This window comes from Haliotis cracherodii, unplaced genomic scaffold (assembly GCF_022045235.1).
Source record: "Haliotis cracherodii isolate W230 unplaced genomic scaffold, xgHalCrac1.p SCAF_9, whole genome shotgun sequence".
Taxonomy (NCBI): Eukaryota; Metazoa; Mollusca; class Gastropoda; order Lepetellida; family Haliotidae; genus Haliotis; species Haliotis cracherodii.
The window spans coordinates 10,356,840-10,369,871 of NW_027266343.1; the positions used below are offsets into that span (position 1 = coordinate 10,356,840).

The 13,032-nt window shown below is 37.4% G+C and overlaps 1 protein-coding gene across 4 annotated transcripts in view; it reads left to right on the forward strand.

Moving 5' to 3' along the window:
• Positions 1 to 12,755, forward strand: part of LOC139453416 (serine/threonine-protein phosphatase 2A 55 kDa regulatory subunit B alpha isoform-like) — a 37,198-nt gene extending 24,443 nt beyond the window's left edge. The window contains exons 1-8 of one of the 4 annotated variants that reach the window (XM_071235110.1): positions 1,220 to 1,387; positions 1,496 to 1,564; positions 3,110 to 3,222; positions 3,704 to 3,890; positions 4,955 to 5,245; positions 5,747 to 5,911; positions 7,439 to 7,700; positions 8,249 to 12,755. In XM_071235110.1, the coding sequence (XP_071091211.1) occupies positions 1,378 to 1,387; positions 1,496 to 1,564; positions 3,110 to 3,222; positions 3,704 to 3,890; positions 4,955 to 5,245; positions 5,747 to 5,911; positions 7,439 to 7,700; positions 8,249 to 8,525 (1,374 nt within the window). In that variant the 5' untranslated portion in view covers positions 1,220 to 1,377 and the 3' untranslated portion in view covers positions 8,526 to 12,755. Of the gene's footprint in view, positions 1 to 1,219; positions 1,388 to 1,495; positions 1,565 to 3,109; positions 3,223 to 3,703; positions 3,891 to 4,954; positions 5,246 to 5,746; positions 5,912 to 7,438; positions 7,701 to 8,248 lie in introns of those variants that run through there. The other 3 variants (XM_071235111.1, XM_071235107.1, XM_071235108.1) reach the window with 3 other exon arrangements.
• Positions 12,756 to 13,032: the final 277 nt, after the last annotated feature.

Sequence of the window (13,032 nt, forward strand, 5' to 3'; positions counted from 1 at the left end):
TGTTTCGAACAGCACGGTGGTCAGTCTCGGCTCTTTACGGGCAAGTATTGGAGGCTGCGGCGTTATACAACATCCGTTCACACGCTTCTAGCTCTCTGTGAACCAACACCTTTCAACTTCGTAAAACTAAAAACCTTGCAACAAAAATTAACATAATGCTTGCTGGTGTATTGTTGCAGATAAAATTAATTAAATGCAAGTGGGAAATATCATTTACTTACTCATTAGAAATTTACAACAGCTTTTGGTCAATGCAATTTTCAAAAGACATGTCGGAATATTAATGGCTACTATCCCTGCTGGCTTTCTCGTCCTCGTAGAAACATTCCACTTTCAGTAACACAGGGTCAACACAGGGTGGCCTTAGAAGGCGCCGCAATTGCAGAGTTGCGTTCCTTTGGCACCCAAGAAACCTATGATTGTGGGTTCGAATCCCGGTTCGCCCCGATTATGTTTCTAGGTTTGTCAGCACCATACCCGTGCTCGTGGGTTTCACCAAAGTGGTAAACTTCTGAGACCTGCATCACTTCGGGCTTTCCTCCCACAATAATATCTGAGCATACCCAGTTAATGGTTAATATTTCATTTTTTAATGTATTAAAATAGGGTATGTTGTCTGAAATATTACAACGTTAACTATCATAGTTTTGTCATGATGAGGAATGCAAAATAAAATGGACGTTTACTCTCATATGTTTTTTGTTTAACGCCGCACTGAGCAATATTCTAGCCATATGACGCTTGTATACTGTTATAAATTTATGGAAACCCTCATATAGAAAAAAATCAAATTACACAAAAGAAATTATCAACCATAAGGTTAACAAGTAATCAAATTTGTAATAAAGCGTTAGCTTTCATCTGAAAGTGCACATGCACAACCCACGTTTCTTATATTTAACGAAACAAAATCACTTTTCACTTATAATCAGCTGTTAGTATTTATTCTTCAGCCAAATCTTTTATCTTTAATTTCTCTGACCTTTGGGAACCCTGTCAAATGACGAATTATCTATGAATGCACAAGGATGAATTATCCTCAGGCGTAAAGTGTTATTACGTAGAACAAGCGTTGTTTTGTGTGAATTATCACTACAAGTGATGTGAAAACCATGTGTTTCAACAGACGGTTTATGTTGTACATTGATGTGTCGTTAAGAAAACACTACATGTGTGCCGGGCTTCCCATGGTGCATTATGGAAGTGACGTCATACAACACTTAGCCATAGTGCGCCATTTTGATATGTCTTCTATGAAACTACGTTAAATGTCAAATCCAATGACATCCTCTATTAACGAGTATTCCAGTGGAATTTAAATCCCTCTGCAAATTGCTAAAGCATTTGAAAAAATTAGAGCAAGATCCATTTTGATTCATGATGGCGGGTAGGTGAAAAATTATTAATCTTTTCGAGTCTTGACAGCGTCTTTCCGGCATGAAGATAAGATTCACTCGCGACTTAGCATGATAATGAATGTTTTTTGCTTTTTCAGGCAATGGCGGGGAGATTCAGTGGTGTTTCTCACAAGTTAAAGGGACGATTGAAGATGAAGTGACTGAAGGTATATTAGTCCTCGTTACTTGGATATTGCATATGTAATAAGCTGTAAATTCATTCTGTCTGCCCAACTCCCACTCGTCTGAAACAAGTATTCGACACAGAGCCCGCCTGATCTATATATCTGATCCAATTCTTTATTCATCAGAGAACGGTCTTCGGACAAGATCTTGGTTATTGTATATATTGATTCGAGGTAAATGGTTAAAGTGTGGAAGTGACGTAGATCTACAGCACGTTTATTATCTGTCAAAAACTGAAGTTTGCAGGTGTCTGTTTCTATTGCAGATAATGCTAGATGGTCACAAATGGAATTTCATGTTTTACATTTGCATTCTCTGTTGCCGTCTTGTTGTTTGCACGTATCCTTTGATGTTTATCACTCGTTTTCACGAGGGCATCATACCAGGTCTAGTTAGGCCCCGTTGAAGGTTAACGGAAGTACCTCGCTACCGGTGTTGCAACGGGAATGTGTCTCTTTGAATTGTTTCTTCGTTCTATTTCGGGCATGGCTCTCCTGATATTATACTGTGCTTACACCATAGCATTTTATTTGGTTTTCAGGAATTGTCAGCTTACAATTCTATTCTAAAAGTAATACTATTCATTTCAAGAAATGCCATTGCAGGTTTTTAGATGGATTAGGCAAGTTTTGAATGGACATAGACTGTCCCAAATGTGAAAAGCTTTTTTTTCAAATTTGCTTTTAGTGTAAAGATATGCTTTTAGTGTAAATATATAAATCTCCATTACCCAATTAATTTTGAGTTGCTTGCATTCAAACAAACATTTAGAATCGCAGAAGTACAATATTGTGCACAAGTGCACAATGTAGCCTATTCATCTTGCGTTTGAATGTCATTACATGTCTGTAGGCATCACATATGCATGTCTACTGCAGTGAATAATGCACCTAAGGGCTCTGTCTAGCTTATCTGGCTTGAACGTATCGCTGTTGTCAGCGTATGCAACAATAACACACTTGGAGCAGCACATGAAAAATCAGCAAATTTGAAGTGACCTGAATCAGCATTTTATGCAGAAAGTATTTATAAAATTGGCTATTCTTCAGTTTTAAAATACCCACTAGACTGAACCCAAGTGTTAAAATTTATTGAAAACCGAAAGGAAATTATCAATACTTAATGGCCAAATAATGAAAGTGTCATTTGTCTGACAACATCTCTTGTTCTGACCCACTTTGGATGTTTATGATCTGACAAATATTCAAAAATGCAGTTATATATAGCATTTGTTTTCTGAATGTGTTCCTGTTCCTATGGTTGCATAGATGTAGATTTGTTTGTGCATGTTAACATTTAAAATGTCGACTTTTACCTTATGCCTGCCATGTTTGACATTGTTTGTTGTGAAGTGCTGTCCTCAGCAATACTCAAGCTACATGATGGCCTGTAAATCCTGTTAATTTGTCTTGGCATGATTATTATTCGTTTGCTCCTATGTCCACCCGCTTTTTTAAAATGTATATCACAATATTCAATTAGTACATGAAATCTACATTGAAATCAATAAAAATGTTGATCCACAGTTCCTGTTTTTGCAGCCGACATAATTTCCTGTGTCGAGTTCAACAGCGATGGGGATTTGCTAGCCACTGGTGATAAAGGCGGACGTGTTGTCATATTCCAGCGCGACAGGGTGGTTAGTAAAACATTACTGTTTTGTTACATGTTAACTAATTATTATGTGCTGTGTCAGCAAGAATGAAGTCTTAAAAGTATCGTATTTCTTTAAACAAAGGTATACAAGTTTGTTAAAAAAAAGACAAGGATTATTTCTGTGGCATTTTTGTCTGAGTCTGTATATCTGTACATACTTAATCAGTGATTTACTTTTTACTGGACATATGTCAATAGGACGTTTATATTATGGTAAATCTTCCATGCCAAGATGATTCTATGCCATAAGTGGCTTTAAACATAAGCTAAACAAGGATATGTTGAATATTCGATTTGTCAGTATTGAATGTTTCTCATGAATTATACTATTTCGATCCTAATGTTCTTATAGATGGATGACAGTTAACATTTGAAAATGAACAGTTTATGTAGATAGGTATGTGCATTGCTGCAGATATTTCACAGGCTTATTGATGTAATGTAATTTGAAATTGTCTTTTCAGAATGATACATTGCTTCAGAGCAAGGTAGCAGGTGGCCCAAATCGTGGGGAATATAATGTGTACAGCACATTCCAGTCTCATGAGCCGGAGTTTGATTACCTCAAAAGTTTAGAAATTGAAGAGAAGATCAACAAAATCCGTTGGCTAAAGCGAACAAACAGGAATCATTTCCTTCTGTCTACCAATGGTAGGTTGGGCACTGTTGACTGAATCCTTATCATTGGCAGATCTCTGCAACTCCTTAAAACTGGAATTTACCCAACTGATAAGGTATCCGACAGTTGGGACCTGGTGGATGCAGTTGTAAACTGGAGGTACTTGACACTTGAGCAATGATCAATAAGTAATGTAATTTTGCCAATTTACCTTTTCTAGTGAACTATAGGAACTAACCTCAGGGGGACTCCACCCTTAAAACACCGCTTTTCAGTAGGTGTGTAACGATACAGTAATACAGGATTGTATCGCGATATGAGGTTCACAATGCAATACCCCAATTTACAACTGTCTCGTGATGCATTACATTGCAAGTTATTTTGCATTAAAACGTGAAAAAACAAACTGTTCAACAACCAGTATTTCCTGGTTGGCTATAAATACCATAACAGCCTAACATTCACAGTGCCTTCTAGCCTTTTTCCTCCACCTACCCGACTGTATGGAAGTGCTTATACATTCAGTTTTATTCAGATATATTAGTCATCATATGGTCCGTCCATCCGCATTTCGTTTCTGGAAAACTTGAAAAACATGAAATATTTTTCATCTTAACTTCGTACATGTATTAACCCGAGTCTGAAGTGGTGCCTTTTGCTATTGTTGGGATTTGTAATCTTCTAATTCTTGTTATTCTTAAATAGTTGTTTGGTTTGTCAAGTGAATCAACATGCGATTTCTCTTATTTTTTTTGCAATTTTTCCATATTTATTAATGTGTGAATGCGGACAGATAACATTGAAGATGGACAGGCAACACTTATGGGTCACCTGCCCTTCTGTCTTGATGGGTTTTAAAACTATTTCAAACACTGTTCTGCCTTACAATTTACAAATTTCGATCTCTGAAATTTAGAAACAAATGATTCAGGGTTGTGATCCACCTGCATAAAGAAAGAATGCCAGCTTTATGAAACATGAGTAATGTATCAGGATACATATTGTATCGTGACCCCCATCATATCCTTACCGCTACCTTTCCGATTGCCAAGCCCAAGTATGCATCCATTTTGAGAAGTTGTATGATGTGTTTCAGATAAGACAATCAAGCTGTGGAAGGTTGCTGAACGTGACAAGCGACCAGAGGGCTACAACCTAAAAGATGAAAACGGGGTCCTTCGTGACCCTAACTCCATCACCTCACTCAGAGTGCCAGTGTTTGCTCCCATGGAGCTGATGGTGGAAGCTAGTCCCAAGCGAGTTTTTGCTAATGCTCACACATATCACATTAACTCCATATCGGTCAACAGTGACCAGGCCACCTATCTCTCTGCTGACGACCTGCGCATCAATTTGTGGAACTTGGAAATTACAGACCAAAGTTTCAGTATCCTTCTCTAAGAAACTAATACCCATTATTTTCATTTGTTCTTCACATACCTTTGTCGCTTTGTGGAACAGGACCCTGGTTGTCATCGTAACATGAAAGCGTGTATCATTGCTCATGATATCAACCACAGGAGACTTTGTTTTTTGGCACCAATAATTAGCAATAGGTGATAACAATAACCCTTGACATTTGTTTTCTGATCTTAAGTATTCGTTCATCACTTTTTGAAAAGCAGTGTTATCCCGTGGGGATTCCAGGTTAGAATTGGTCGCAGCAACTTGCACGTACTGGACCGGGTGGTTATACTAGGTGACTTGATTGATAGCGTGTCATCGTACCCTGATGACATCTAGCGTTATATCAATTCAATCACTGTATTGTCTGGGCCAGAATCTTAATATTTTCAGACTGCTGGAATATTGCTGAGTGCGACGTTAATCAACAAAAACACTATTACGATGTTAAATGACAAGCATTTTTTCTTTAACCAGTGTTAAGATATTGTTGACATCAAGCCCGCTAACATGGAAGAGTTGACGGAGGTGATTACAGCGTCGGAGTTCCACCCTCGGGAATGTAACATGTTTGTCTATAGTAGCAGCAAAGGAACAATTAGGTTATGTGACATGAGGGACAATGCCTTGTGTGATAAACATGCCAAACGTAAGTATGCTGATATTATATGTGAAATAACTTGATAGAAATACTTCTGCACTAGTATCATTTGTTGTACCATACAAGGTCCATCTTCTTTGCTTGATTATCATGCATCAAACTTTGCTTGAGTGATAAGTACCTGTGAGACACTTGTTTGTCCTGATAGTTGTTTTCTTGACAAAACTAGAAACACAGGGATAATAAGATGCAGGCTTCGTGCTTGAAGAATCAAATGCCATGTCTTACAAGCCCCGTTACCTGCAGATACGATTTCAACATTTATATACATAATACAAAACTTTCTTACATAACATCAGTCTTGGATAACGCTACTAACACCATATACACTGAAAAAGCTAGTGATCATGAATATTTGGGGGGTGGGGAAATTTCCGATCCGTAACTTCTTCTTTTTTCAGTGTAGATAAATAAGAACTAACTTCATGTCCCTGAGTTGATTAGCCAAACACAAATTTGTAAATTGAGCCTGAGACTACAAAATTGTGCTAAGGACAAGTAAGAATCCAATGAAAGTCGTCGTGGACTAGTAGCATTAAAGGGCTATAATTGTGAACGAATTTTCATGCTTCCATTTTGCTACAAATTGGAACTGCCGATTTGCAACAATAACTAGCTTACAAAGAGTAATGAAGATCCATGTAGCCCATACACGACATTGACCTTGCATGGGTTTGTTCATGCCTACATGTCTGCTATGTTTGGGCTGATTTCTGCAGATCCTGTGAGACACTTGTTTGTCCTGATAGTTGTTTTCTTGACAAAACTAGAACCACAGGGATATTAAGATGCAGGCTTCGTGCTTGAAGAATCAAATGCCATGTCTTACAAGCCCCGTTACCTGCAGATACGATTTCAACATATTCAAATACTTAAGACAAAACTTTTTAAAGTAATATCAGTCTTGGTAATGCTACTGACACCATATATACTGAACAAACAAAGTTAGTGATCATGAATGTTGAGGGGTGGGGAAATTTCCGGTCCATAACTTCTTTTTTCCCAGTATAGATAAATAAGAACCAACTTCATGTCCCTGTGACATTTCAGTTTTTAGCTCTAAAATACATGTTCATTTTGCATGAGCTTGATCGTCAAACACAAATTTGAAAATTGAGCCTGAGACTACAAAATTGTGCTAAGGACAAGTAAGAATCCAATGAAAGTCGTGGACTAGTAGCATTTTAATGGCTATAATTGTGAACACATTTTCATGCTTACAAATAGTAATGAAGATCCAAGCAGCCATTGACCTCCTTGCATGGGTTTGTTCATGCCTACATGTCTGCTATGTTTGGGCTGATTTCTGCAGATCCTGTGAGACACTTGTTTGTCCTGATAGTTGTTTTCTTGACAAAACTAGAACCACAGGGATATTAAGATGCAGGCTTCGTGCTTGAAGAATCAAATGCCATGTCTTACAAGCCCCGTTACCTGCAGATAAGGTTTTGTTTGTTATGAAGAGTCAACTATTGTCATTTTAAATTCAACTAATCTTTTTTGTTTTTTTTCCAGTTTTTGAGGAGCCGGAAGACCCGACAAACAGGAGTTTCTTTTCGGAAATTATATCAAGTATATCTGATGTGAAGTTTAGTCACAATGGAAGATACTTGATTACTAGAGACTATTTGTCAGTTAAAGTGTGGGACTTGAACATGGAAAACAAGCCTGTTGAAACTTACCAGGTCCATGAATACTTGAGGAGCAAGTTGTGTTCGCTCTATGAAAATGACTGTATATTTGACAAGTTTGAGTGTTCCTGGAGTGGAGATGATAGGTAAGTACTGCATGTGTTTGTTGTCCATTAGATAAGATTGAGAGAAAGAACAAATACTTGTGGATTGCTAACCTAGTATTAAACTCGTCTTTTTGAAAGTAGATTTTTGTGACATCTTCTGGTCATGAAATCTAATAAGAACACAGCTATTTGATTTCTACCTGCATACCTATAACTGTTGATGGCTTGTTACCTGAAATACAAGTATATGTTTCTGATACCTTTTTGGAAGTTATTTTAAGCATGTCCATATTTTCTAGTGATTCCCCCTATGGGGATTCCGGGATAGAATTTGTCCTCGGTAAACTGCTTGTTGTAAGAGTCGGTTGATCATAATAGAAGCTGGGTTGTCTGGCCTAGACTTGATTTGCAGGCAGTGGTGTATGGTTGGAATATTGCTCATTACGTAAATCAAGATTCAGTTACATTGATTCTTATGTTTTTTGTTTTCATTTGCTAATAGTATTTCCTCTAAATATTTTATTTGTAATCTTGATGTATTCCAGCATTTTATAAGAAGGAACACTAAGTGTCTGTTTTTCTTTCAGGCACATTATGACAGGTTCATACAACAATTTCTTCCGCATGTTCGATCGTGACCAGAAGAGGGACTGTACCCTTGAAGCTTGCCGGGAGAACATGAAGCCAAAAACAGTCCTGAAACCCCGCAAGGTTTGCACTGGAGGCAAACGCAAGAAGGATGAGATTAGTGTAGACTGTCTGGACTTCAACAAAAAGATTTTGCACACTGCATGGCATCCTCAGGAGAACATTATTGCCATCGCAGCTACCAACAATTTGTATATATTTCAAAGCAAAGACTAGCACAGACGTGAACCTAGATGTATTGTTCTAATTGGTGCAAACAACTCCTGCAGACAGAACATATGTTCGGTCCCGGGTTTTTGTGCAGGCGTAACTGATGTTCGGAAGTTCAACATGACTTCCTTGGAAAGCGAATGTAAATATGAGAAGGAATTCATGCTCCATTCCTTGAAAGGAATAAGGATATTGTTTTTCTAAGTGATATCCAACGGAACAAAATGAAGTCGGGATGGCTTCAATGAATCAAGGATACAGTTCAGTGGTTCTTTTCTGACCAAAAGACCTATCTTCACACATGCTCTCCAAGTCTCGAGCATAATTTATCGGCAGTGAGACTGATTCAAGCAGCACTCTCCATAAGCATAAGTTCTCAGAAACCGTTCCACCCCGAGTGTTCTCTTACCTTCTCGGCATAAACTGACTTTATCTGCGCTGGTGTTTCTACAATTTTGAGTTGGTTTTCACTGGCACCTGATAACATGGAGTGTCTTAACACATTAGTGCTGCAATGTTTAATCTACTACTGTCACACTATTTTTGAAGTGCTATGTTAGTTACAAGTTCATCATCCACATAATCATTACATTACCTATCATGTGCCAATAACATTTTCCATTATCATTGGAGATAGAAGGCTACTGTAAAGTACTTGACATTTTGAGCCTTGAAAATTGTTCTGTATACAGTGAAAAATTCCCCCAAAAGCAACTGACATGGCTTAACAAAAAATTGCTTGGGAAAAATTTGACTATCACAAGAACTTTATGGTAGCTTTTACTTACAATAAATTGTGAAATGTGTATTTCACTGTCCTTTAAGCCAGAAGATTTGCAATACCAAGAATGATTAACAAACTGTTAGTGGTAGACAAAATAGGCTATTAATAATATGAATGAGACACGGGTATAACTGGCTTTAAGCATTTAAATTCTACAATGAATAACTTGAGAATTAACAATACTAGCAGGGACTAGTAGGGCTAAACAAAAGTGTGTGTGTGTGCGCGTGTGTGCTTGAGGCTTTCAGGGAAGCAGATGGACAGCTTTACATTCTTTATTAGAAAATGTATCCGTAGAATCATTTGGATGCCCTTGATTCTTATCCTACGAGCACTAGTCAAACCTATTTTCAGGGAAATAAGAATGACATAATGCATTGGTTTTATATGCCTAGAATGGTTCTGATTAGTTCGAATTAAGGCTGTTGTTTTTTCAGAGGTGTCATGGTAGTAAAGTGCCCTTTCTTGAATATGTCCATTAAGGGATGTATGTTATGTGCTGAATATAAGTTGTACTTTTCCTATGTTGCTTGTATGTAACATCCGTAGTAGAGGTATGCGTCCCCTTTCAAGAGGAACAGCTTATTGTCATGTTTCTGTATATTTGAAGATATGACTTCCTAGGTGAAAAAAAGAATAGGCAATCACTACCCTCTCCTGTAACTAGTTTAAAACAAGGTGCTAAGTATGTATCCCAAATTAACTTCAGTTGCAATTAAGCCTTATGTATTATTGGTTGTTGAAAACTAAACATTCTCATCCTTAAGCTGCTATTTCAACAATGCACAACTTGACTGAGCCAATATTATGAAAGCTACTTTATCAGTAATATGGCGTCAAGCTGTTTTCCCCCTCACGTTTTTGAATAATGTTTGAAACCATTTCAATTCTTCAGTTCCTCATTACTCTAATATTATTTGATATATTCTTACAGGTAAGTAAGGTTCTTTTGTGCTCAGATTTCAGGATAGAATCTTTGAATTGTTTTTGCTCAAGTCTTTGCCAAACTATACAAAAGAAGTGTTTGCGTATGGGATTAGGTAGTGCTCAGTCTATTTGTTCATCACAGACTTCCTTGTTACCCTGTTGCTTTGTGTAAGACCTCAGTATTAGTAATGTACTCAGTTGTGTAATTGAGAAGATCGGTTTGTACACTTGTGCAATATGTTTTGTTATTGACATAAAATGTCATGGCTTGTCTGGACATTTCCCTGAATCCCCCATGATGGTTAAGGCGACTGGTATGGCAGACCATCCCTCAAGGAAATGTCGAGAAAGTTGGCTGTAGTTTACAGACCTGGGACACACATGCCTGTTGTAGTGCTGTATCATCACTAGCCAAAATACTTTGGTACTTTGACTTGGGGAAATACGAGACCCGTAATAAGGCCACAGCATATTAAGTTTGTATTAATCATTTGCTTGTTTGAAAGCAAGTGATGTAAAGCATCAAATAAGTTTAGTTTCTTTTCCTTGAAATCAACATTCCTGGGCCATCTTGCAGGATATTGAAAGGTATAAATGAGGCTTATATGAAATAGGACAGTTTTAGTTCAGTGTTAGTATGAACCTGCGCTCTGTGGCGTAGTCGGGAGGTATGTTCACGGCAACCCAGTAAATAAGCACATGTGGTTTTAATTACATTAAAGTTTATTAAATCAAACTAAGATAAGTTTAGAAGTAAAACCTGGAGTTTGCTTTTGTTAAAGGAGCGCTCAAGTGACAAATGTTGGAGATGATCTTCCTGCCCTGTGTGCAGTCCAATTGTATTAATTCCTGGTCGGAACAACAAATTGCTTGCAGGAGTTTAAATGTTGTGAACAAGATTAAGGCACTAGAAATGTTCTCATGAAAGGGCTCCTTCAACAATGTGTAGAACTGTTGGGGTTCCATACTGATTGATATTTTTGGATTGTCAATTTTATAACAGGTAGACAACAGTGTACTAGTTAATGAATTTTACAAAATTGATGGAGGATGCCAATGAACCGGTGATGTTGATAAGATTAATCAAAATATAGCCAACTGTAACCTCAATCCATGGCTGAATGTGCAGTGTGTCCCAGAAGAAACTCACAGATCATTCCATTATGAGTTTGTACTCTTGTATGTTTGTGAACATATATAACGTGTTATGACTTTGTGTTGGCAATGAACTTTCATTGTAATATCTATCAGGTACTCTCATTTGTATGCATATCAGAAAGCTTGGATTTGCGCTGTAGCACTCTGTTGCACTGTAACTCTGCAGTAACGTCTTCAGTGTCGTTTATCAAGGTTGAGTTTGTTTCTCATTGTCCCGGTTTAATCACGTACAAAATGTAATTAGCCTGCTTGTGCCATGATAATTATATTCTTTACTAATTTGTTACAATCAAGAAATCTAGTCCCGTGTGAAACCTGTTGATTCATGTTAACAAATCTAACAATTGTGACCTGGCCAGAAATATTTTACATTAATCTCAATCTTTCGTTTCCTGTTTCCGCTTAGGATTTAATTCTATCAATGTTGAAAAATTACCAATGTAACTTATTTTGTTCCTGCTACTAATGACTGTCCAAGCATGACGTGATTCAAACGCTTGACTTTAATCCATGTTTCTTCTTTGAAAATTTGGAAACATGTCAAGTAATATTTGAGTTGCATGACATCAAATGACATTTTTGCATTCCAAAGCAAACTGTATGCATAATGCCGAGGTTTAACAAAGCTGTGTACCTGAATATTTGTTAAAATAATTTCTTTGTTATCATATATCAAGTGATTCGATTGAAATGTCGTGGACATTTAAGTTATCAGCACAGGTCATCTTGACTTGTGTTGCTAAAAACCCAGTTTGACATGGCAACCACTGTTCTCTCAAGTCTATTCATTACCTTAATTTTCTAGCACTTTTTGTACAATTTTTGTTTGAGTTACAATTATTTAATGCACAAATATCAAATTGCAAGTTCCATGTAAATCTGTAGGAATGAACCAGTTGAAACAGAAATATGTACTTAATGAAAATTAAGCCTAGGTTATTTTGACCAAAACATCAGCAATGCAGATTTGGTTTTCAGTTTCCCTCCCTTGTCGCCTGCCCTCTGGTCTGTCCATTTCCTTCCAAAATAAAGCAGTATTGCTACACTGTATATAGAGATGAACAAAGCTATTGTGATAAGAAGTGAATCAAAGGACCAATGCGAAGACTTGAAGAGAATGGTACCCAGTCAGGAAGCTAGTTGAGATTAAACCTGCACCAGCACAAGGCTGCAAGTATTGCGCTAGAGGCGACTGACTCAAAAAGTGGCCAGACAGACCGAGTGTTGTTACGCGTGGATATGTCGTCCTGTATGACATGTGCATCCATCCCATTGTTATCATTGCCATGCAGGTAGTCAGTCTCATCATTGTAGACACAAGTCTGTGTCGTCAAAAATCTGCTACAGCAATAAAAAGAAAAAAAATATTTGGTTTTGTGTTGTGTACAACTTGGTGCAGTTATATTTTTTGCATTATGGATGGGCAGTCGGTCTGAACATGTGGTTTTGCTCCACAGAATGTCCCGAGATTTCAGTCTAGATTGAATATGTATCTCAGGTTTTCTCCAACAATACATGTCAAGTAGACAGTGCTATAACTGAAATATGGTTGAAAGGTGTTGAAACTTGCATGTCCTTTACCTGGAATCTGCAACAAATGTTAAACAAAATGCTGAAGATTGTTTGAAATGTTATAATTCTTTC